This window comes from Equus quagga, chromosome 4 (assembly GCF_021613505.1).
Source record: "Equus quagga isolate Etosha38 chromosome 4, UCLA_HA_Equagga_1.0, whole genome shotgun sequence".
NCBI lineage: Eukaryota > Metazoa > Chordata > Mammalia > Perissodactyla > Equidae > Equus > Equus quagga.
In genome coordinates, this window is record NC_060270.1 from 49,390,158 (window position 1) to 49,414,680 (window position 24,523).

Sequence of the window (24,523 nt, forward strand, 5' to 3'; positions counted from 1 at the left end):
CAACACCCATTTATGATAAAAACCCTCAGTAAAATGGGTATAGAAGGAAAGTACCTCAACATAATAAAGGCCATATATGATAGACCCACAGCCAACATCATACTCAATGGACAAAAACTGAAAGCCATCCCGCTGAGGACAGGAACAAGACAAGGGTGCCCACTTTCACCACTCCTATTCAACATAGTACTGGAGGTGCTGGCCAGAGCAATTCGGCAGGAAAAAGAAATAAAAGGAATCCAAATAGGTAACGAAGAAGTAAAACTCTCGTTGTTTGCAGACGACATGATCTTATATATAGAAAACCCCAAAGAATCCATAGAAAAACTATTAGAAATAATCAACAACTACAGCAAAGTAGCAAGGTATAAAATTAACGTGCATAAATCAGTAGCATTTCTATACACTAACAATGAACTAACAGAAAAAGAACTCAAGAACTCAATCCCATTCACAATCGCAACGAAAAGAATAAAATACCTTGGGATAAACTTAACCAAGGAAGTGAAGGATCTATACAATGAAAACTACAAGACTTTCTTGAAAGAAATTGACGATGACATAAAGACATGGAAAGACATTCCTTGCACATGGATTGGAAGAATAAACATAGTTAAAATGTCCATACTACCTAAAGCAATATACAGATTCAATGCTATCCCAATCAGAATCCCAAGAACATTCTTCACAGAAATTGAACAAACAATCCTAAAATTCATATGGGGCAACAAAAGACCGCGAATTGCTAAAGCAATCCTGAGCAAAAACAAAGCCGGCGGAATCACAATCCCCGATTTCAAAACATACTACAAAGCTACAGTGATCAAAACAGCATGGTACTGGTACAAAAACAGGTCCACAGATCAATGGAACAGAATTGAAAGCCCAGAGATAAAACCACACATCTATGGACAGCTAATCTTCGACAAAGGAGCAGAGGGCCTACAATGGAGAAAAGAAAGTCTCTTCAACAAATGGTGCTGGGAAAACTGGACAGCCACATGCAAAAGATTGAAAATTGACCATTCTTTTTCACCACACACCAAAATAAACTCAAAATGGATCAAAGACCTAAAGATTAGGCCTGAGACAATAAGTCTTTTGGAAGAGAATATAGGCAGTACACTCTTTGACATCAGTTTCAAAAGAATCTTTTCGGACACTATAACTCCTCAGTTGAGGGAAACAATAGAAAGAATAAACAAATGGGACTTCATCAGACTAAAGAGCTTCTTCAAGGCAAGGGAAAACAGGATTGAAACAAAAAAACAGCTCACTAATTGGGAAAAAATATTTACAAGCCACTTATCCGACAAAGGGTTAATCTCCATAATATACAAAGAACTCACACTGCTTAACAACAAAAAAACAAACAACCCGATCAAAAAATGGGCAGAGGACATGAACAGACATTTCTCAAAAGAAGATATGAATATGGCCAATAGACACATGAAAAGATGTTCATCATCGCTAATCATCAGGGAAATGCAAATCAAAACTACACTAAGATATCACCTTACACCCGTTAGATTGGCAAAAACATCCAAAACCAAGAGTGACAAATGTTGGAGAGGATGTGGAGAAAAAGGAACCCTCATACACTGTTGGTGGGAATGCAAACTGGTACAGCCACTATGGAAAACAGTATGGAGATTTCTCAAAAAGTTAAAAATAGAAATACCCTATGACCCAGCCATCCCATTACTGGGTATCTAGCCTAAGAACCTGATATCAGAAATCTCAAGAGTCCGTTGCACCCCTATGTTCATCGCAGCATTATTTACAATAGCCAAGACGTGGAACCAGCCTACATGCCCATAAACTGATGATTGGATAAAGAAGATGTGGTATATATACACAATGGAATACTACTCAGCCATAAAAAAAGACAAAATTGGCCCATTCACAACAACGTGGATGGACCTCGAGGGTATTATGTTAAGCGAAATAAGCCAGTCAGAGAAAGACGAACTCTATATGACTCCACTCATAGGTGGAAGTTAGTATATTGATAAGGAGATCTGATCGGTGGTTACCAGGGAAAAGGGGGGGGTGGGGGGAGGGCACAGAGGGGGAAGTGGTGTACCCACAACATGACTAACAAAAACGTACAACTGAAATCTCACAAGGTTGTAATCTATCATAACATTAAAAAAAAAAATCAGTTGCATTTCTACACACTAACGACAAAGTAGCAGAAAGAAAAATTAAGAATACGATCCCATTTACAATTGCAACAAAAAGAATAAAATACCTAGGAATAAACTTAACCAAAGAGGTGAAAGATCTGTACACCAAAAACTATAAAACATTGTTGAAAGAAATAGAAGACACAAAGAAATGGAAAGATATTCCACGCACTTGGATTGGAAGAATTAACATCGTTAAAATGTCCATACTTCCTAAAGAAATCTATAGATTCAACACAATCCCTATCAAAGTTCCAACAATATTTTTCACAGAAATAGAACAAAGAATCCTAAAATTTATATGGAACAACAAAAGACTCCGAATAGCCAAAAGATTCCTGAGAAAAAAGAACAAAGCTGGAGGTAAAGCTGGAGGTATCACACTCCCTGACTTCAAAATATACTACAAAGCCATAGTAACCAAAACAGCATGGTACTGGCAGAAAAACAGACACACAGATCAGTGGAACAGAATCAAGGGCCCAGAATTAAACCCACACATTTATGACAGCTAATATTCAACAAGGGAGCCAAGAGCATACGATGGAGAAAGGAGAGTCTCTTCAATAAATGGTGTTGGGAAAACTGGACAGCCACATGCAAAAGAATGAAAGTAGACCATTACCTTACACCATGCACAAAAATCAACTCAAAATGATTAAAGACTTGAATGTAAGACATGAAACCATGAAACTTCTAGAAGAAAACACAGGCAGTGTGCTCTTTGACATCAGTCTTAGCAGCATATTTTCAGGTACCATGTCTGACCGGGCAAGGGAAACAAAAGAAAAAATGAACAAATGGGACTACATCAAACTAAAAACCTTCTGCACAGCAAAGGAAACCATCAACAAAATGAAAAGACAACCTAACAATTGGGAGAAGATATTTGCAAACCATATATCAGATCAGGGGTTAATATCTAAAATATACAAAGAACTCATACAGCTCAACAACAAAAAAACCAACAACCCAATTAAAAAATGGGCAAAGGATCTGAACAGAGATTTCTCTAAAGAAGATATACAGATGGTCAACAGGCATATAAAAAGATGCTCAACATCATTAGCTATCAGGAAATGCAAATCAAAACTACAATGAGGTATCACCTCACTCCAGTCAGAATAGCTATAATTAACAAGACAGGAAACAGCCAATGTTGGAGAGGATGTGGAGAGAAGGGAACCCTTGTACACTGCTGGTGGGAGTGCAAACTGGTGCAGTCACTATGGAAAGCAGTATGGAGTATCCTCAGAAAATTAAGAATAGATCTACCATATGATCCAGCTATCCCACCGCTGGGTATTTACCCAAAGAACTTGAAAATGCAAAAGCATAAAGATTCTTGTACCCCTATGTTCACTGCAGCTTTATACACAATAGCCAAGACTTGGAGGCAACCGAGGTGCCCATCAAGGGAGGAATGGATAAAAAAGATGTGGCATTTATACACGATGGACTACTACTCAGCCATAAGAAATGATGAAATCTGGCCATTTGTGACAACATGGATGGACCTTGAGGGTATTATGCTGAGGGAAGTAAGTCAGAGGGAGAAAGTCAAATACCATATGATCTCACTCATAAGCAGAAGCTAAAAACAACGACAAACAAACACATAGCAATGAAGATTGGATTGGTGGTTACCATAGGGGAGGGGGAATGGGGGAGGGCAAAAGGGGTGATTAACCTCACATGTGAGGGAATGGACTATAATTAGTTTTTGGTGGTGAACATGAAGCAATCTACAGAATCTGAAATATATTATAATGTACATCCCAAAGCTATATAATGTTATAATCCAATGTTACTGCAATTAAAAATATAAATAAATAAAATACCAATAAAACTAATCTGTATGATTTGAAAAGGAAGAAATGAACCTGTTATTCATAGATAAGATTATCATATACGTAGAAAACCTAAAAATACCTGTAGATAAGCTATTAGAATAGATAAATCAATTAGCAAAGTCTCAGGATCCAAGACAATTTAGAAAAAAACTTATTTCTATATAATAGTATTAAATTTATTTTAATTTAAAAATTTACATCAAATACCTACAGTGCAAGAACTCTGAAAACTACAAAACACTGACAGAAATTTAAAAAGATCTAGGGGTTGGCCCGGTGGTGCAGCAGTTAAGTGCACACATTCCGCTTCTCGGTGGCCCAGGGTTTCCCGGTTCGAATCCCAGGTGCAGACATGGCACTGCTTGGCACACCATGCTGTGGTAGGCATCCCACGTATAAAGTAGAGGAAGATGGGCATGGATGTTAGCTCAGGGCCAGGCTTCCTCAGCAAAAAAAAGGAGGAGGACTGGCAGTAGTTAGCTGAGGACTAATCGTCCTCAAAAAATAAATAAATAAATAAAATAAAAAGACCTAAGTAAATGGAAGAATATACCATGTTCATAGATTGAAGACTTGCTATTGTAAAGATGTCACTTTTCCTGAAATTGATTGACGGGTTTGGTTTATTTGTTTGATTCTGTGGAAACTGGCAAGCCAATTCTAAAATTTATATGAAAATTCAAAAAGCTAGTAAGAGTAGCTAAGATAATCCCCAGAACAACAAAGTAGAAGAATTTTACTAGATATAAAAACATTACAAAGCTATAGTAATCATAACAGCATGATATCAGCACAAGAGAAATAAAATGACAGAAAATAAAAGAGAAACCAGAAATATACCATGTAATGGGCATATAATTGATGAAAAGATAGCTCTGCAGAGCCAGCCCTGATGGCCTAGTGGTTAAAGTTTCACACGCTTCACTTGGGGCCCGGGTTCAGTTTCCAGGTGCAGAATCACAGTAGCCATGCTGTGGCAGCAGCTCACATAGAAGAACTAGAAGGACTTACAACTAGAATATACAACTATGTACTGAGGCTTTGGGGAGGGAGAAAAAAGACAGCTCTGCAGAGTAATGGGGGAAAGTATAGTCCTTTTAATATTCTCAATAACCTTGGGGAAGACACAGATTTCTTAAAGGGGCCCCAAAAGCAGTACCCAAAAAGGAAAAGACAGATGTATTTCACTACATTAAAAGTCAAGGATATCTGTTCATCAAAAGGCATCATTAACAGAGTGAAAATACAAGTCACAGGCTGGGAGAATACATTTGCAATATATAACTGATAGGCTAATGTCAAGAATACACAAAAAAACTTCTACAAATCAGTAGAACAAAGGCAGACTACTCATTTTCTTTTAAAGAGACATAAATAGGCACTTAACTAAAAATGATATTCAAATGGCCAATAAATATTTGAAAAGGTGTGAGGCAAGGAAATGCACATAAAAACTATAATAAACTACTACTCCACATTCAACAGATTGGGTAAAATTAAAAAGAAAGACTATACAAAGTGTTGGCAAGGATGTGGAGCAAATCAAACTCTCACATGGTTGTCTAAACTGATATAAGCACTTTGGAAAACTGTTTGGTATTATCAACTAAAGTTCAATGTACACAATTCAGGAATTCCACTCATAGTCATACACCTAACAAAAATGCTTACATACGTGCGCCAAACTACATTTACAAGAATGTTCATAGCAGTGTATCATAACAATCCCAATCTAGGGTGAAAAATCAACAGTAGAATAGATAAACTGAATCAACAGTGAAAATAAACGAAATACTGATATCAAACATGGCTGAACCTCACAAATGCAACATTGAGCAAAGGAAGCCAGCACAAAAAGCATACTGTACGAATCTATTTGCATAAAGTTTGAAGGAAAAAGCAAAACTAATCTGTGGTGTTAAGACAGCAGTTGCCTGAAGGGAGGAGGGAGTGTTAGTGACTGGGAAAAGGCACAGATGGGATTCTGGGATGCTAGTAGACCCTACTTCTTGATCTGGGTGGTCAATAGTGTCCACTCATCTAGCTATATACTCGTCAGCTGTGTACTTCACTGTATGTTATTCTTCAACTTTAAAGTGTATAAAAAATCTTGAAGACAAAAGCAAATGAATCTTTGGTAAACAACCAAAGCAATAAATAATACAAGCAACGAGAAACTGCAAAAAACCCCAAAAAGCTATGAAAGAGTATAAAGACCAAATAGAAGAAAATATTAGCAACTCATGGTGTCAGAAGAACAGAGGATTCATTCCTTGTTAGAAATTTCCTCCTTTGAATGACTCATTCAACCTATGAACAAAATATGGAAGATGTGGTTACAGTTGCAGGACAGATTATAAATGTTAACAACCTTGGCAACATACAAATAAATATGTAGGTAAAAGAGTAAAGTTGGAAGAAAGAAAAGGGATGACTAGAGGAAAGTCAAGGTATAGACCAAAAGAGAACAAGAAACTAAGATGTAAGATTAAATAGGTAACCAACAGATGTGCTTCAAATGATACGAGAGAGAAGTGGGTAGACAAACAACACTGGCCGTGTATTGCTAATTGTTCTAGCTGGGTAATGGGTACAGGGGCTTTGTTATACTATTCTGTTATTTTTATTTATGTTTGAAATTTTCCATAACTAAAAATTGTTTTTTTATTTTAAAGGTAACCAAGAGTAAAAAATAATATACTTATCAAACATTGGAAAGAGAAGGGAAAAGGGAGAGGTAATGTGAACTAAGCCTTTCAGGGCCAGAAATATATAAAGTTGAAAAAATGAAAAACAGATGTATAAACATTATGGACACAAACAGAAATGACTGAAAAAGGCTGCCTCTCTGAAGTCAAAGTGGGAGTGGAAGGTATGAGGCAAAAATTTTTTTCACTACAAGCTTTTAACAAAGAATTGGTTACCATTTTACTTAGATATTTTTAGTTAAAAATTATTTTATTTTAAAAACTGATAAAACGTTTAATCGTCAGAAAAAAATAATGGTAGTTAAGATGCTTAATCATTTATACTTTAAATAAACAATTAGCCTATAAAATGGAAAGATTTATAATGTATTTTAAACAATACTATCAAGTATTCTAAACACCATTCTTAAATACATTATATTTTTTAAATTATGATATCTTAAAATGAAAATAAATTATCCCACCAGACTATTTCTTAAATGAAATTAGTAATTTAATTAAATCAGAATAAAACTCAAGAAACATTAAAAATCATTCTTGCATTTTGCCATTATGATCTAACCAAGCAAGTCAATTTATCATATTTTTAAACTGTCAAGTCTTATTAAAAAGCTGATAACATAATGTATCAGACTAAAATAAGACTAATTATCTTACCTCCTTTTCTTCACCAACTTGGTCCAAACTCTCATGACTTGAAGGATTATACGGAATTACTAAAAACCCAATCGTAAACATTAAAAAAAGGGAGAAAAATATAGCATTCATTAACTGAATTTGACTTAAAATTTTCTTTTGACTTGATTTTTTTAAGTTTTTATTTCTGAATAAGTTTTCATCATTTAAAAGTGAATATCTGTCCTACTAATAAACTGTGCACGGACATGAGTTAAATCTTCATCTTTAATGAGGGTAAAGAGAGGGAGAACCAATCAGTAGCCAAGTACTGATTTTAACAAATATTTCTGGTATTTTAAAAATATTTCTCCTCTTTACAAATTAATCAATTCCTTCTGTAAGGGTGACTCTATAAACTCTAATTATTTTAGTATGACTGAGGCATAGAGTGTCTCTGATTTTCAGTCCTTACTTCCTTTATACTGAAAACGTTCCTGACTACCATACCACACAGGTCCGGTAAGAAACTGACCAAGATTGGACTCTGGACTTCTATTCTTTGAAGCTACTTTGGACGAAAAAAAGCCTGCATTTCATACAACCAGCTTCTTCCATGAACAAGGGACTGCATTCTGTCCTTCCAGACAAACTCCCTTGCCTCCCCTTCCTGGATTCATCCCAGATCAGGCTGCTCTGTCCCACTTAATTGCTCTCCAAATTTCCCAGATACATATTTAGGGTTTTGTATTTATGTGACATTTGAACTCACATGATCTTGTTTGAATTTTCTATACTGCACCTCTGTATCTTTTACATAAAATCTACTTCTAATAATAAAGCTTTTTTTGTTGTTGAGGAAGATTTGCCCTGAGCTAACATCTGTGCCAATCTTCCTCTACTTTGCATGTGGGTTGCTGCCACAGCATGGCTGACAAGTGGTGTAGGTCTGTGCCTAGGATCTGAAAACACCAACCTGGGCCAAAGTGGAGCGTGCCAAACTTAACTACCAGGTCATGGGGCCAGCTCCTACTTCTGATAACAAAGCTTTTAATATGTCACTTGAACACAGTCAACATGGCCTATAAAACGAGTATATCTTTTCATTATTTTAAAAAACTAAGTTTGCTGAATTTAAAGGGGTCTCAAAAGAAACGTATCTGAATTAGAGAAAACAGTCATTTGTTATGGTTTACATAGCTATCTTTTTAAAATGCCAAATGCATATGTTAAATGTTATGACAGATATTACCATCACAAAATACGATTACCTAACTTTTATTTAGGAAGAACATGAACGTTTTTAAACTTGGGTGAAAGAGTCACCTAAAGAAGTCCTTAAATAATACTTCGTTAATGAACAGTGGTTTGTGCCAGCATCATTCTTACCTGTCTGTGCATGGTCTGAATGCATAGAAGACTGATCCATGGGCATCATAGGCTCCTACAAACATTTCAAAGATAGGGTAACTTAGTGGATGGTTTTTAAATCACAATACCTCTATAAATCCAGAGATAACATGATTTTGATGAGACAGCATATTAAAACTTAAATTTGAAAGAATATAACTTAATGAGTGAGAATTATATTATATTCAATTTACTTTTAATTTTACTATATGAACCCATACTCTATTCCCGCGAATGAGGAAATGGTAGTCGCATTTCACAGATAACTGAAGAAACACAAAACTAATTTCAGACCATCAATTAGAAGTCAAATTAAAATCCTATATACTTTGATCTGTTTCTCTCCTATAGTACCTACTCTTCCTTTGTGCTCCATAAATTCACTATAAGTCTCTGGCAAAAGGAGTCTCTAGTATATGAGTTCTTTAGCTGAGGACCAGAGATAGATTTTAAGATGTCTATAAACCTCTTGAAACTACATGTAAAATTTTGTGGGTTTCCAATTTTTCTGAAGATTCTCAAAGGCGTCAGGGACCCAAAAGAGGAAAAGAAATATCTCCTAGAAACTGACTTAACCCAGTGACTGCCAATAACCTCAGGCACAATGCTAATTCAAACTAAAATGCTACCAATTCATTAATCTTGGACCCAGGTTTAATGAATAACAGCAAGAAAGGGTAAACTTGAAAATGAGCATTACCTATACAGTTATAATTTTAAGACTACCTTAAAGATAGGCTCATGGATTTTTCAATGCATTTAGCACCCATCCTAAAATATCAATATAATCACTAACCCTGTCCCTCTCTCCTTCTACATTTAAGAATCTCCACAAGTCATTCCATCACCTTTCCATAAAGAGTACTCAAGGATACAAACAGTAACCTGGATAAACTATCTTCACAATTTGTGGCCTTCTATTTTTTCCTTAAGGTTGGATCTTCACTTCCCTAACTATAAACCCATTCCTAAGCTTATATGACCTAGCTAAATAATTCTAATACCAAAGAGCCACCAGTAATAACCTACTTTCACAATGTCCAAAAAAAGTACTATGAAGAAACATGGTATAATCACTCTAGAAGACAATTTAGAAAAATTCATCCAAATCTTTTTAAAAATGCTTATACTTTAACCCAGTAATTTTACTTATAGATCCATTTACCAGGAAGTTCATCATGGTTTTCTTTATAGGAAAATTTAGAAAACAACTCAAATGTTCAATCATGGGTTAAATAAATTATTAATTTAAAATTAAATTAAAAAACAGGTTAAAAAATAGGTTAAGTAAATCATTATTATACATGTAAAGACATACAACAAAATATTATGCTAAAGATGATGAGGCAATAGATACAGAAAGATCACCAAAATATATCATTTAGTGAGAAAAATGGGTTATAAAACAGTACACATATGATCTCTCTTTTGTTAAAAATACGTAAAGGAACAAGACACAACCAAACATTTATGTGTCTCCTGATAGACAAATACTCCATCTCCTATGAAGTAGTCTCAAAAACAACCTACATGAAAACCAACACCAGAATCTAATCAAATCTCCAGATCCAAAGATAATATACAGAAAATAAAGAGGACAAAGGGAACATTTTAAACATAACCATGGAGAAACAAAGAGAAAAATTCTGCAACTTTAAATGACAACAGTTTCTTCTACAACTAAATTTTAAGGAAAAAAATGAGAGAGAGATGGAGGAATAAGTAAATTAAAAAATATCTAAGACAAATCAATCCCAAATATGGACTTCACTTGGATTCTGATTCATAATAAAAACTGCAAAAACAAAATTACAATATTTATGAGACAACTGAAATTTTGAACATTGCCTGGATGAATATTTGATATAAGGAATTTGTTTTTTAGTCGATTTTTAAAGAGTCCTTATCTTTTAGAGGTACTTAGGGAAATACATCTGGGATCTATTTCAAAATAATACAGGGTGAGGGCAGGTTATGGATGGAGTAATGATGAAACAAGATTGGTCATGCGGTGATAACTGCTGGAGCTGGGGGACTGGTAATACATAAGTTCAATATACTGTTCCATCTACTCTTATATATGTTTAAAATTTTTCTATTTATGTTTAAAATTTTAAAAGTTTACACACACAAATTTGCACAGAAAAAGTTTGGGAAGGATATACATCAAATGACAATCACCTTTAGACAGCAGATTTCATGGGAGATTTTTACTTAATTTTTCTTTATTCATTTGTATTTTCCATAACGAACACGTTTTAACTATATACTTAGAAAGCAAAAAGCAAAAATTTTAAATGCAAAAATTCCCCAGTAATCTCACACTTTAAATGGCAAACATGAAGCCTCTGACTCGTCTTACCTGATATCTCTGCTTCGTGCAGATGCTAGAATAATGGGAGCTATAAACTAATGGATTTAGCTTAAAGAAGAGAAAAATATCTCCTAAGTGGGTCTCCCTACATCTTCCTAATCTAGACCAGAAGATTTCATAGCAAGTTAAACAAAGAAGTTAACTATATTCTACAAACAAATTTGGAATAACAATTCCAAAATTCAGAATATGTCAACTGGACTGTAAAGTGTTCCACCCATCCTGCAACAACACTGAGCTGTGATTCCCTAAGACCTCCCCATTTCAGCCCTCTGTTCTAGCAGAGTTACCACAAATGCTCTATTAAAAAAACAGACAGCTGTGTCTTACCGGTGGCAAAGAATGCCGCCCGCATTCAATTGTGACGAGTTTGTGGCACTTCTTATGAACCAGGAGTTTGCAGTTGATGCACTTATACCCCTGGCGTCCGAGTCCCCATATTCGGTCAGTGCAGATGGCACAGTGGGCACGCTGGAAAGGGGAGTGCAACAGGATTTTACCAACAAAAAAATGGTCAGAATCATTTCCCAACAGTTTGCTCATTAACAGTCAAAATAAGTGGCTTTCTTCTCTAACTCAATTCCTTTCAGCATACACAATTTTTCCAAAAGCTACGATGGGAAAAATAAACAGAAAAAGACAGCTTGTTTCAAAGAGGGTGAAATCTGCAACCATGTTGTTTTCTGTTAGAAGTCCAAGAATTTTCAGTGTTCATTAAGTTCAGAGTAATAAAAAAAGGAAAAGTGAATTAAGCTTGAAAAACATATGGCCGAAAAAGCTGTGCAAGGACTCCCAACAAACATAAACCTTGCAGACAGTTCAGAGGTCAACCCAAAGAGCAATACCTAAAGTGACTTTTCATTTCAAAGCTTTTCAAATATCAGTGCTGCTGGGAACGAGTTTGGGAACCTCAGGTGGTGGCTCCTTACATTAATGAATTCAGAACACGGCATTGGTTTTAGAATGGAAATGGAGCCTATAAATTTGTAGTTATCAGTAGTTAAAAACATGGACTTCTGGAGACAGACTGCTTTCAAACTTCGGCTCTGCCACTTACTAGCTGTGTCACTTGGGTGAGTTATTTAACAGCCCCGCACCTCAGTTGCTTCAACTATAAAATGGAAATACATAGCAACTATCTCACAAGGGTGCCGTAAGGATTAAATGAGTCAATATATGTTAAGCATTTGGAAAAGTGGCCAAGACATAGTAAAAGCTAGATCAGTGTTTGCAATTATTATTTTCTAAACAGTGAAAATTAAAATTACAACATAAAATGGTTTGCAAAATAAACTTATTTTCTGGCTGTCTTGAATTGCATTAAAAAATCCAACTTTCTTATGGTAGGGTAATCAGACAATTAATCATCCAATCTGGAACATTTTAATTTATTTTTTTAATTTATTTTTTTTGGTGAGGAAGTTGGGCCCTGAGCTAACATTCATTGCCAATCTTCCTCTTTCTGCTTGAGGAAGATTGTTGCTGAGCTAGCATCTATGCCAATCTTCTTCTATTTTGTATGTGGTACGCCTCCACAGGGTGGCTTGATGAGCGGTGTGTAGATCCGCGCCCAGGATCTGAACCTGCAAACCCTGGGCTGATGAAGCAAAGCACACAAACTTAACCACTATGCCACTGGACTGGCCCCATCTAGAACATTTTTAAGCGTGAGAGGAGATGCTTATTAAAAATTACCTCAGGATAACAGGTGTACTGCCCAGGGAAACCAGGAATGTTAGGTCACTCTGCTTACTCCCTTAAAAGGGAATAACAAGACTATCTTTCATAGCAGAGAGGGAAAAACTAATGTCTCAAATGATCAGCGATCGAAAAACTAAGGTTTACCCTGTTGAAACGCTTGGCTTGAAAAGTGTGGCCATTTGCACAATAAAGCTTTCTCCAGCGGCGTGCACCTCTGCGGTAGATGGACTCTAGAGAGAGATTAAAAGTTAAAAAAGAAAAGAAAAGAGCAAGTGCAAATAAAAGTAATTCTATAATTGTCTGTAATTTTTTCATGATATTCATTGCAAGAAAAAAATATGAAATGAAAATAAAGCCCATGAAGTATAAATGTTTGAATAACTATCATTGCTTTTCCATTTTTTAATTTCCCCCAACTTTTAATTTTGAAAATTTTTTAAGCTCACAGAAAAATTGAAAGAATAGAACAACAATAAACACCTGCATCCTTCGCCTAGATTTACCAATTACTAACATTTTGCCACATTTGCTTTCCTCTCTATGTAACACTTTTTTTCTGAATCATTTAACAGTAAGTTGCAGACATCATAACACTTCAGTCTTAAATAACTAAGTACTCATTGCCTGAGATTAAGGACATTCCCCCTAATTCCACTTAACCACAATACCATCACCATGTCTTAGAAAATTAACATTAATTCAGCATCACCTCATCTACAATTCATGTGCAAATTTCCCTAGTTGCGCCCAAAGTGTCTTTCATAGCTTTCTCTTTCTCTCCAGGATCAGTCAAGATTCAGGCACCCACTTGGTTGCTATACCTTTTTTGTCTCTTTCATATATACTAAAGCATTCACTCTGCCTTATTTGCTGTTGTTTGTTTTTCATGATGTTGATTTTTTTTTTTAAAGACTCTAGGCAGTTGTCTTATATTACATGCTACATTCTGGATTTGTCTCTTTCCTCATTAGACTCAGTATTAAATACTTTGGTGAAAATGACACATAGGTGATGAGTATTTATGATTGCATCATATTAAGAGATGCACAAATGTCAGACTGCTGACTCTCAGTACTGGTGTTCAATCACTCTGTTAAAGGTAGTGATTGCTACTTCTCTTTACTGTAAAGGTACATTTTATTTTTTGTTAAGTACTCTATAATGGACATTTTGTAACCGTGAGAATATTCTCTTCCTCAACAATCTTTTAACCAATAGTTTATATATTAATACTTTTCTTAAACAAACTAAGAGGTTCCAGAAGATCTAATCTAGTGCACCTGCGCAATTTTGGTTAAGTCAATCACTACTATATAGTCTATTAGTCATTAATAGCAATATTCCACGGTAATACTTAAAACTGTGCAAAGACTCCATTCGGTTTCTTAAGTCATATTTTAAAGCAAATGTAGCACTAGGTTTACTATTTTAAATCACGATAGAAAAGACCAGTTAAAATGTTCTGAATTAGCATAATACATAAAGAATCTTAAATATAGAAGCTTTTATTTTTAATTACTTGTTCTGTTAGGAGTACCAAAGCAGAAAGTTTCTCTTAATATCTTAACCTAAAAGAAAAATCTATTTCAGAAGCTTTCATGAACTACAACTTGATATATCTTAAACTTAAACATGTTAATGTTTCCTAGGAATTCAAAGAGCCAAGAGACCCCAGTAATGGTTATCAGTTTTCCTCTATGCTCTAGTTTAGTAATATTTATCACACTAGGAGAGGAGTGGTGTCAAAAACCCCACCAGCAAATTTTAAAGGAGAGTGAGTATGAAATAGAGTGAAAAGTTAGGAAATATGTTATCTAGGAAGTGTGCCACAGACCCATAAGAGATCCGCAACAATGGCAAGTCTTTGAGAACTCTCGCCTGGACAGAGAGGACAGCTGCTTCTCCAGCAGCTCTGTGAAGGCAGCCTGCACTGCTTATCCATCTGCCACTGGAACTCCGGTGAAATACTCCTAGCCAAATCCTAACCTAAAATTTTCACTATTGCTTCCGGGGTCTATCTATTCCCTATCTTTCCCCATCCTCCTTTATAGTACATAGTCCCCACTCAACTCTATATACAAACACCTGTCGTTAATTTTTCTTTTTCACCAAGTTGCATGAAGGGTCATAGAATTAAAAGTTTAGAACTATTTCACTTAATTAAAAACAAAACATTTACCACTATTCCTTCTAAAGTCATGTATACGTGCAGAAACCACAAATGAAAATGAGTTGCCTATCTACAACTAATAAATTATACTATATACCAAAAGCAATAACTAACGATCGTACATAAGTTTGCACATTTAAATTATATCAGGCCAAAGAGCTGACTCTTTCAATTCATCTCAGTAACCACTAGCTCAGACATTCAAAAGAAGATCCCATAACGGGGCTGGCCCCGTGGCCGAGTGGTTGAGTTTGCGCGCTCCGCTGCAGGCGGCCCAGTGTTTCGTCGGTTCGAATCCTGGGCGCGGACATGGCACTGCTCGTCAGACCACGCTGAGGCAGCGTCCCACATGCCACAACTAGAGGAACCCACAACGAAGAATACACAACTATGTACCGGGGGGCTTTGGGGAGAAAAAGGAAAAAATAAAATCTTTAAAAAAAAAAAAAAAAAAGAAGATCCCATAACAATTCCTAAGGACACGTGCTGAAATATTTAGAGATGAAGTGTCCTGTCAGTTCTCAAAGGGTATACCAAAAAAATAAATAAAAATAAAAGAAGTGTGCTTGCTATATATATACATGCATGCACATGTGTGCACACATAAAGATACAGAGATAAAGCAAACACAAAAAATGTTAATAATTGGTGAATCTAGACAACGGATATATGGGTATCTTTGTTTTCAACGTTGTTTCAACTTCTCCATAGGTTTGAAATTTCCAAAATTAAAAACCAGGAAGAAACATGACTTAAAATTAACTTAATTTTCCTTTCAAATGTGCAAAAGAACATTTTGTCAGTAAGTTGCAACTAAGAACTACCTGATTTTGATCTAGCAAAATTACAGAGTTTAGGCAGTTGCTAATATGTTCTAAATTAGACTGAAGAACAGAAAAACCAAGTGAATTAAGAGTTCTATTTCTGATTTCTTTTCACATGTGCCACTGTATCACAAATAACTCTATTCAAAGGTATGAAGTACACAGACACTCACTATCTTCTCCTGGACAGGGCATTCCAGGACGTTCCGGGACACAAGGAAAGACTGAAAGAAAATAGACTAACGTTAACACAGAATATTTAAAACATACAAATTACATATGAATTTTAAATTCGAATATCAAATAAAACGACCCAAATTTCAACTTGACCCTCTCTTGACACAAGATACTTAGCATATGATCAGTATTACGCTTTGAAGAGATCCACTTTAGCAAGGCTGTAATGAAAGAAGTTTTTATGAAAGTGAACATCCATAAACAATGCAGTAGACGCTCAAATTACTCATTCCAGTCCTTGTTACATCACAAATTGATTTTTTTTTTGCCCTTAGAGAAATCATTAACTATTTCTTTAAATCCCTGTTGTAGTAACAAGTTTGCTACGATGAAGAATTAAAATTAAATTACAAAAATAAATACAAATACGAACATAAACCATTACCGTTTTTGAAAGATGTATACTAACTTTAGGAATAAATTAACACCAGAAACGTCACTCAAATCAAAAATGTAAGTTTTATCTTAGAAACTATAAATTTATAAACACGCTAATTCAGACCATTTTTATAAAGAGAGAGAATATAAAGAAATAGTATGTTAATGAACATCTAGTCAAGTGTTTGTATTCTGTGATGTACAAAAGGACATGGTTTAATAAAGAGCACAGAGTATGGGAAACATAGTTCCTAATATATTTTAAAAGTTGAAATATAAGCTAACTTCTGAAAACAGATCTGTGATATAGTACAAAAAGTAATAAACCTTAAAACAAACTGACCATTTAATACTATTGGTCAATCATTTCTTAAACATTCATTGCAGTTTTATTCTAGAAAGAGATGACAAAAAAAATGGGTGACTTCTGAAGTTCTCCTAGGGTCTCAACAAATTAGATTATGGCTCCCTTGGGAGTCACCATGTCAAATTCCAAAGGTAGAAAAAAGTCAAACTACTGTTTTTTAAAAAACACACTGTAAAGAAAAGTACAAGGGAAGAATAACAAGGTATTGAAATAATTCATTACACTCAGGGAAGATTTATATTTGCTTCAAGTTTTAAAGAGCTCCCTAGGTCTAGTCGCCTAAAGCTCTCAAAAATGTTCCATAAAACATTGCCAATGTATTGTAATTAAATGCGGTAGATTAAGTGGGTTCTACACGACATAAAAAATTTGAAGGGTAGGATGTTACAATGAAAAGAGCACAGATTTAGAATCAGAATATCCAGATTTACAACCCAGGTTGACAACGTATCAGTTACACGATGGCTGAGTTTAGGCCTCTTCTTCTAGCCCACTGCCCACCTCTCACAAAGTCTGTAATAACTATGTAAATAGTTTCACTGTTGACCCTTAAATAAAAGAAAGGACACTGAGGATCTCTCTGGAGGTCATTATTTGCATACATTACAAAATTGCAAGGGGATGGACTTACGTTCTACTAGGCTCTCAATTCTTAAATTCTACCCTAACCTTTGCTGTGACGCACTGGGAGATGATCACAGTTGAATATCCAAGAAGGCATACACGAATAACAAATTTCCCATGATTATAAGAAGTTGATTGGTTTTATCTTCTCTAGCATTTGAGAAACTACTGAATAAAAACATTACATACAGATAAGGGACAGAGATCAAAGAAATGACATCAGGATTATGTTTTAAGAAGGTCAAGAATATAAGGTTATTTAAATTTAAAAAAAGCTCTAGAAGAGTAAGAAATGACTACTCCTTTACCGTGAATCAAGAGTTCAGAATCCTTGTTCAGCTCATAAAGCCTGAAAGCTTCTTCTAACTCCAACTGAGATGACACTGTACATGGGTCTCCTAAAAAATATAAAAAGTAAAGTAAAGCTCACTTTCAAATCCTCCAAATGTGATGATTAGTAAACAATTTCCATTACATAAAATCTTCAGGAAAAACATATATAGAGAGAAATATCTGACAAGGACAAGTCTTTAGATATTTATTTAGACAATTCTATTCTCTAAAGTAAGTAATATAACTTCCATTTCTATTTCTATAAAATATCACGAGGTTCACAGATACCAAATTTTATATATATAAAACCATTTAATTCTCAATAATGTATATATTCAAAATATAGCAAACAGAACCTACCCTGACTACATTTCAGATTGTCAGTGGAGCATGACTAATGGCCAGGGACAAGCTTTGTGTTACCTGTTTCTTTAAATGGGGAAGTGAAAGTGGTTCCACTGCCACCACACAGTCGGTCAGGTTAGAGGTCTCGACGTCATCATTGTGTCAAATTTTTCCTTCACCTCAGAGTCTACTTAAAGAGGCTCATGGAGAAGAAGCACACCTACCAAAGTACCCTGGACTGAAGAGCAGTCCCATTTGAGCTGCTTTTCAATGTAAACACCTTGTTTTAGTAAACTTACACTCACAGAAGGAAAGAAGAAAACACCTCCCTCAGTCAACCAGCCAAAGCACTGAGTCACCCTGGCAATCGATGAGATGGCACATCTCCCTGCATGACAGCATTCCTCAATGAAAAAGTCATTTTGAACATAGTTGGGGCCTGAGCTGGGTCCTCCACACTGCCATTCTTTTGCTCATTCCTGTGGTTACACCACATGATACCACACACTAGATGCCACCAACCCTCCAAACCTCAGTCACTCTCAGCAGAGAATGCGGTCTACTACTTGAGAGAGAAAAACTAAGTCATCTCCTTTCCTGCTGTCTCAAAGAAAAGAGTGCCTCTGCTTTCTCCAACGTGGCCACCAAATCCCTCCTTCCTTGTATCTTCTCTGGGGTCATTCCATTATTCCTCCTCAGTTTCATTTTCTTTTTTATTTTCCTTCCACTAGCTCTGCTCAGGCAAAGGCATGTTCCAGTCTCCCTCTCAAAAATCTCTCTCCCACAGGTTTTCATTCCACTCGTTCAACAGCCACCGTCTCAATAGCAAACAGTACACTGAACTGGAGGAGGTGGGTGAGAAGAAGGGGGAGAAAACAGGGCAGGGTCTTTCATTTTTGACTTCATACATCTCTTTTGTATTTTTTTAATCATAGGCTTATGATCTTTTAGATTTATTAGAAATAATTTTTCTTAAGAGTGATCCCCTCTTGCTTTTTCCATGTTTCTATCTTCCATGCATTTCTCAAAATTCTGCACTCTGGTTTTAGTCCAAACATTACTAAAACTGCTATATCTAAGGTCATGAAAAAGCTGCTGAAATCAACAGCATCTCCTCTGTCTTTATTCTAGGCGACCTCTCCACAGCATCTCACAAAGCTGCTCACCAACTATTTATCGAAACTCTCTGTCTAGATTTCTAAAACACCATTCTCCTGGTTTACTAACTCTTCTTTTTAACTTTTTATTTTGGAAACTTTCAAACATATGACAAAATCTTGTTTTACGTGCATACCCCTCCCACTGTATCATTTTGAGCAAATCTCTATAACTCTAGATAAAAATTCCTTAATATAATCACAATACCATTAAACATCTATAACTAACAAAAATTCATTATAAAATATTCAAACATAACCATACACAAAAGAATGAAGTTGAACCTTTATCTAATACTACAAACAAAAATTAACTCAAGATGGATCAAAGACCTAAATTAAGAGCTAAAACTAGAAAACTCTTGAAAGAAAACATGGGGAGAAGTTTCATGAATTGGATTTGGCAATGATTTCTTGGATATAACAACAACGCAGAGGGAAAAAAAAGGATAAATTGTTCTACATCAAAATTAAAAACTTCTGTGCAGGGGCTGGCCCCATGGCCGAGTGGTTAAGTTCACGCGCTCCGCTGCAAGCGGCCCAGTGTTTCATTGGCTCGTATCCTGGGCGCGGACATGGCACTGCTCATCAAACCATGCTGAGGCAGCGTCCCACATGCCACAACTAGAAGGACCCACAATGAAGAATATACAACTATGTACTGGGGGCTTTGGGGAGAAAAAGAAAAAAAATAAAATCTTAAAGAAAAAAAAGATATTTGTTAAGTGTTAAAACAAAAAAAACAAAAACTTCTGTGCATCAAAGGACACCATCAACACAGTGAAGACAAGCTGTGGGAAAAAATATTTGCAAATCATATATCTGATAAGGAATCAACATCCAGAATACATAAAGAACTCCTACAGCTCAACAACAATGACCAAAAAAAGCCCAATTAAAAAAAATGAGCACAGGACATTTCTCCAAAGAAGATATACACGTGGCAAATAAGCACATAAAAGGATGTTCAATATCACTAATCATTAGGAAAATGCAAATCCATGAGATACCACTAAGGATGGCTATTATAAAAAAACAAAAAAAACCCCAAAAAAACAGAGACCAACAGTGTTAGCAAGAATGTGGAGAAATTGGAACCCTCGTGCACTGGTGGTGGGAATGTAAAATCGTCCAGCCACCTCAAAAAGTGGTTAAGTTCATGCACTCTGCTTTGGCAGGCCGGGGTTCGCAGGTTCAGATCCCGGGCTTGGACCTCCTCCACTCATCAGCCATGCTAAGGAGGCATCCCACATACAAAAAATAGAGGAAGATTGGCACAGATGTTAGCTCAGCGACAATCTTCCTCAGACAAAAAGAGGAAGATTGGCAACAGATGTTAGCTCAGGGCCAATCTTCCTCACCAAAAAAATAAAATAAAATAAAATAAGCCATGAATGGAATTAACTAATGTTAAAGGTATCATTATAACCATATTTTGAAAAACCAACTTGTCCCTCTTTCTAGACATTGTCTTTTTGTCAGATCAGTATCTGCTCGCTGTTGGGTGAAACCCAGGCCAAGTCAAGTACCTTCTTTCAATATGTACCTAGAAATTGATACTTTTGAATAACCACAAGGAAGTGTGAAAATAAGAGTTAATCACTGACATTACGTATACTCAAACCTATTTTGTTTTTATTGGACTGAATGTCTTTGGCTCAAGTATTTCCTTTTTTGGGCCAACTGTTTAATGCCTGATAAAGCAGGACACATAACTCAGAAGTAAAACATTCCATGTAGACTCATCATGAAACAAAGATGAGAGGAAGGGCTATTTCTCAAAGCCCACTTTATTACTAAAGTCCGAATTCCATCCTATAACAGGCATGCACCCAGAGTGAGATCTATCCAAAGAACTTCAAGGTAATGAAATCTGTACATTTAACCAGCAGGCCTGGTCTTTTTTCAGTGCATCTACATTTTCTTTTCACCTATAAAAAGAAAGAAGCAAATTAGAGCATTGGACCTCAAAGTGTTGTGTAAATATGCAAGATCCAACTATTTACGAGATAACCTGGCAAGATGCAGAACATGAAACACATATATAACACTAGTTATATTTGGTATTTCAGCATATGGCTGAACTCAGTGCCCTACATTTGAAAAAATCAACACAGCCTAACACCAAAGTTGGCAATCTTGAACGTTTCCCTGAGACAGCTCCCCCACACTCCTCTCCCTGACGTTTGAGTTGGCCATAGATTTACAGACTCACTCTCTGTTCCCACCAGGACCTTCCCACTGCCATCCTGCCTCTAGGTACTAGGTTCAGAACACTATAACACCTCCTGTGAAAGTCACTGCACTCCCTACTCCAAAGGGCTGCATTGCTTAAAATAAAGATTTGCAAAAGTTTTCTAAGAATGCTATGGGGTTTAGGTGGTATCCTTTCAATATTAGGCCCAACCACAACACTAGTGGATTTCTGGCTTCTTGCTTCCTATTTCTGGGAGGTAGAAATCACTGTTTAACAAAGCATATGTTATAATATCAAGCTGCCCATCCTCAACTTCCACTTCTGGAGAAGATGGAATAATAGGAACCGGATTTAACCTTCCAATTAAAACAATAAAAAAACCAGACAAAATAAATGAAAAAATGGTTCAAGATATCAGAAATCAAGCAATGAGGGATAAACTGTTTCCAAGGAACTTAAATGTACCCCAGAACAAAAATTTTCCAAATTTGATAAAAACTATAAGCCCATGGACCCAAGAAGCTCAACAAATCTCAAGTTAAGAAACACAAGAAAACTAAACGAAGGCCCATCATTATCAAATTGCTTAAAACCAGTGATAAATAGAAAAATCTTAAAAGCAGCCAGAGACACATTCCATCCAGAGGAACAAAGATAAAGCTGAAAAAAATCATCAACCCAGAATTATTTATCCAGCAAAATTATCTTTCAAAAGCAAAGGCGACCTAGAGACAAATTTACAGGGATAGAAATTCATAGAGACAGAAAGTGTAAGAGAGGTTACCAGGGGCTGGAAGAAGGGGGATGAGGACTTACTGTTAAAGGGGTAGACAGCGTGTGTCTGGGATGATAAAAAGTCCTGGAGATGGGTAGTGGAGACGGCTGCATAACATTATGAATATGTTTAATGTCACAGAATTCACACTTAAAAAAGATCAAAGTGGTAAACTTTGTTATGTATATTTTACCACAATAAAAAAAGAATTTATAAAAAAGAGCACACTAATTCTTTATCCACATGAATAGACCTCAAGATATAATGTCCAGTGAAAAAAGGGAAGTTTCAGAATATTTGCTGAATAATGCCATTTATGTGAATTTAAAAGCACATAAAAACACGATACTTTGTCATTTACATATATGGAACAGCGACAGAAAGCAGATCAGAGGTTGCCTGGGGATGGAGGGACAGGAGAAAACAGTTTGAACTATAAACTTATCCTACGACAGTAGTTGCCTCTTAGAGAGGTAAGGAAGACAATGCAATTGGAGATGGGGATGCCAACAAGAAGGACAGACTTTCCCAGAGGCCAGAGCATTAGCAGGAGTCTGGGAGTCCTGGTGCCCTGTTAGACTTCTACGGCCTCCCTTGCCTCACCTCTCAACCCATCCTCACCCCATCACTGCAAGGGGTTTCTCCCAGGTGGGCCCCAGTCTGATCCCTTTGCCTCTCAGGCATCTACACAGCCTGGAGGATAAAGTAACAGTGAGAGCTTACTGGGCAGAATGTCTGGAGCACAGACCTGGGGCAGAGGTCAGAAGTAAGAGAAGTGCGTGGGGAGTTGTCTAAGTCAGCCGTCTTCTACTCGGGGTACTCCGTCCCTGGGAGTGCAGGAAGACTGTCCAGGGACTATCAGGCATAGGCAGTTTTAAAAGGAATCAATTTCCAGATTCTCAACTTCCATATAAACTCCTTTCTAAAAACCACCTGCCTGAGAATGTGCCTGGGGCACAGTATCACACCTCATCTCCTTTTCAAACTTTTCTTTTCCTATTTTATAAAAAACAAGCATATATACTTATCCTATGATCCATCTATTCCACTTCTAAGTGTTTATTCAAGAGAAAAGGAAAGTATATCTGTACACAGACTTGTACATGATTGCCACGGCACTTTCATTTGTAATAGCCAAAAACTGGAAACAACCTCAATGTTCACCAACAGACGAATGGATAAACAAATTGTGGTACATCCACATGATGGAACACCACTCAGCAATAAAAAGAAAGGAACTACTGACACATATAACACATGTATCAATAATTACGCTGAGTGGAAGAACCCAGACCAAAAAAAAGACTTACACGCAGTATGATTCCATTCCTATAAAACTCTAGAAATGTCAACTAATCTATAGTGACAGGAAGCAGATCAATAGTTGGAGGGACAGGCGGGAGGAACCGCAAAGCACAAGGAAATGCTTGGGGTGGTGGACACGTTCTTTATCTTGCTTATGGTGATGTTTTCTTTGGTGTCAAAACTCATCAAACTGTACACTTTTAATATGTATAGTTTATTGTATGTCAACTATACCTCAAGAAAGCCGTTTTTTAAAAGGTGAAATAAAGACATGAAAAAGCTGAAAGAATTCATTATCAGCAAAACTCCACCACAGGATATGTTAAAGGAAGTTCTCCAAGCAGAAGGAAAATATCAGTTACAAAATGAGATCTGCTCAGGAGTACTTAGATTTTTTTTCTTATTGATGTTGATTTTCATTTTTTAATTTCCAGGTTCAGAGCTATAATACTGCTAAGTAACTGAAGTAACACTGAATTTACATTCAGTCAAAAAGGTTTCCCCTCACTATTTTTTCTGACATGATTACTACTCTCAGTATATAGTGTTGGGTGATAAAGAAAAAGCAAGAAGAACGATTTGCTCTTCTAGTTCTTAACACACCCGCTAAAATTACACCAGACTGAAGATGTTTGGAAAATACCACATAAAAGAAGTATGTTTCTTACCATCCTAAATATGGTTTTGTTACATCTTGGCACTCAATTTCCCCCCTGTGAACACATCAGATTTTATAATGCAAGTCAGGAAGAAGTTTAACCTCCCAGAAATCAGAAACACTTCATATTCTTTATGTCAAAGAATGCTTACAGTCACGTTAAATTTTCATGAATCTTACCTACTGAAGCCAACAGGACATGAATTAAAGAACAATATCCAAATAATACCCTCTCCCACGCTCTGGAAATCACTCACATTTTCAGCTTTTTCCCTCACTCTTTCACACAGTGTAAAAAAAAAA

The 24,523-nt window shown here is 36.1% G+C and overlaps 1 protein-coding gene across 1 annotated transcript in view; it reads right to left on the minus strand.

Annotated features, from left to right (window-relative positions):
- PRKCI (protein kinase C iota) overlaps positions 1-24,523 on the minus strand; it is an 83,016-nt gene that overhangs the window by 34,653 nt on the left and 23,840 nt on the right. Inside the window, exons 3-8 of the mRNA XM_046658671.1 lie at positions 17,759-17,848; positions 16,018-16,068; positions 12,995-13,080; positions 11,480-11,620; positions 8,755-8,809; positions 7,408-7,466 (exon numbers count right to left, since the gene is read on the minus strand). Of these exons, the coding sequence (XP_046514627.1) occupies positions 7,408-7,466; positions 8,755-8,809; positions 11,480-11,620; positions 12,995-13,080; positions 16,018-16,068; positions 17,759-17,848 (482 nt within the window). The remainder of the gene's footprint in view (positions 1-7,407; positions 7,467-8,754; positions 8,810-11,479; positions 11,621-12,994; positions 13,081-16,017; positions 16,069-17,758; positions 17,849-24,523) is intronic.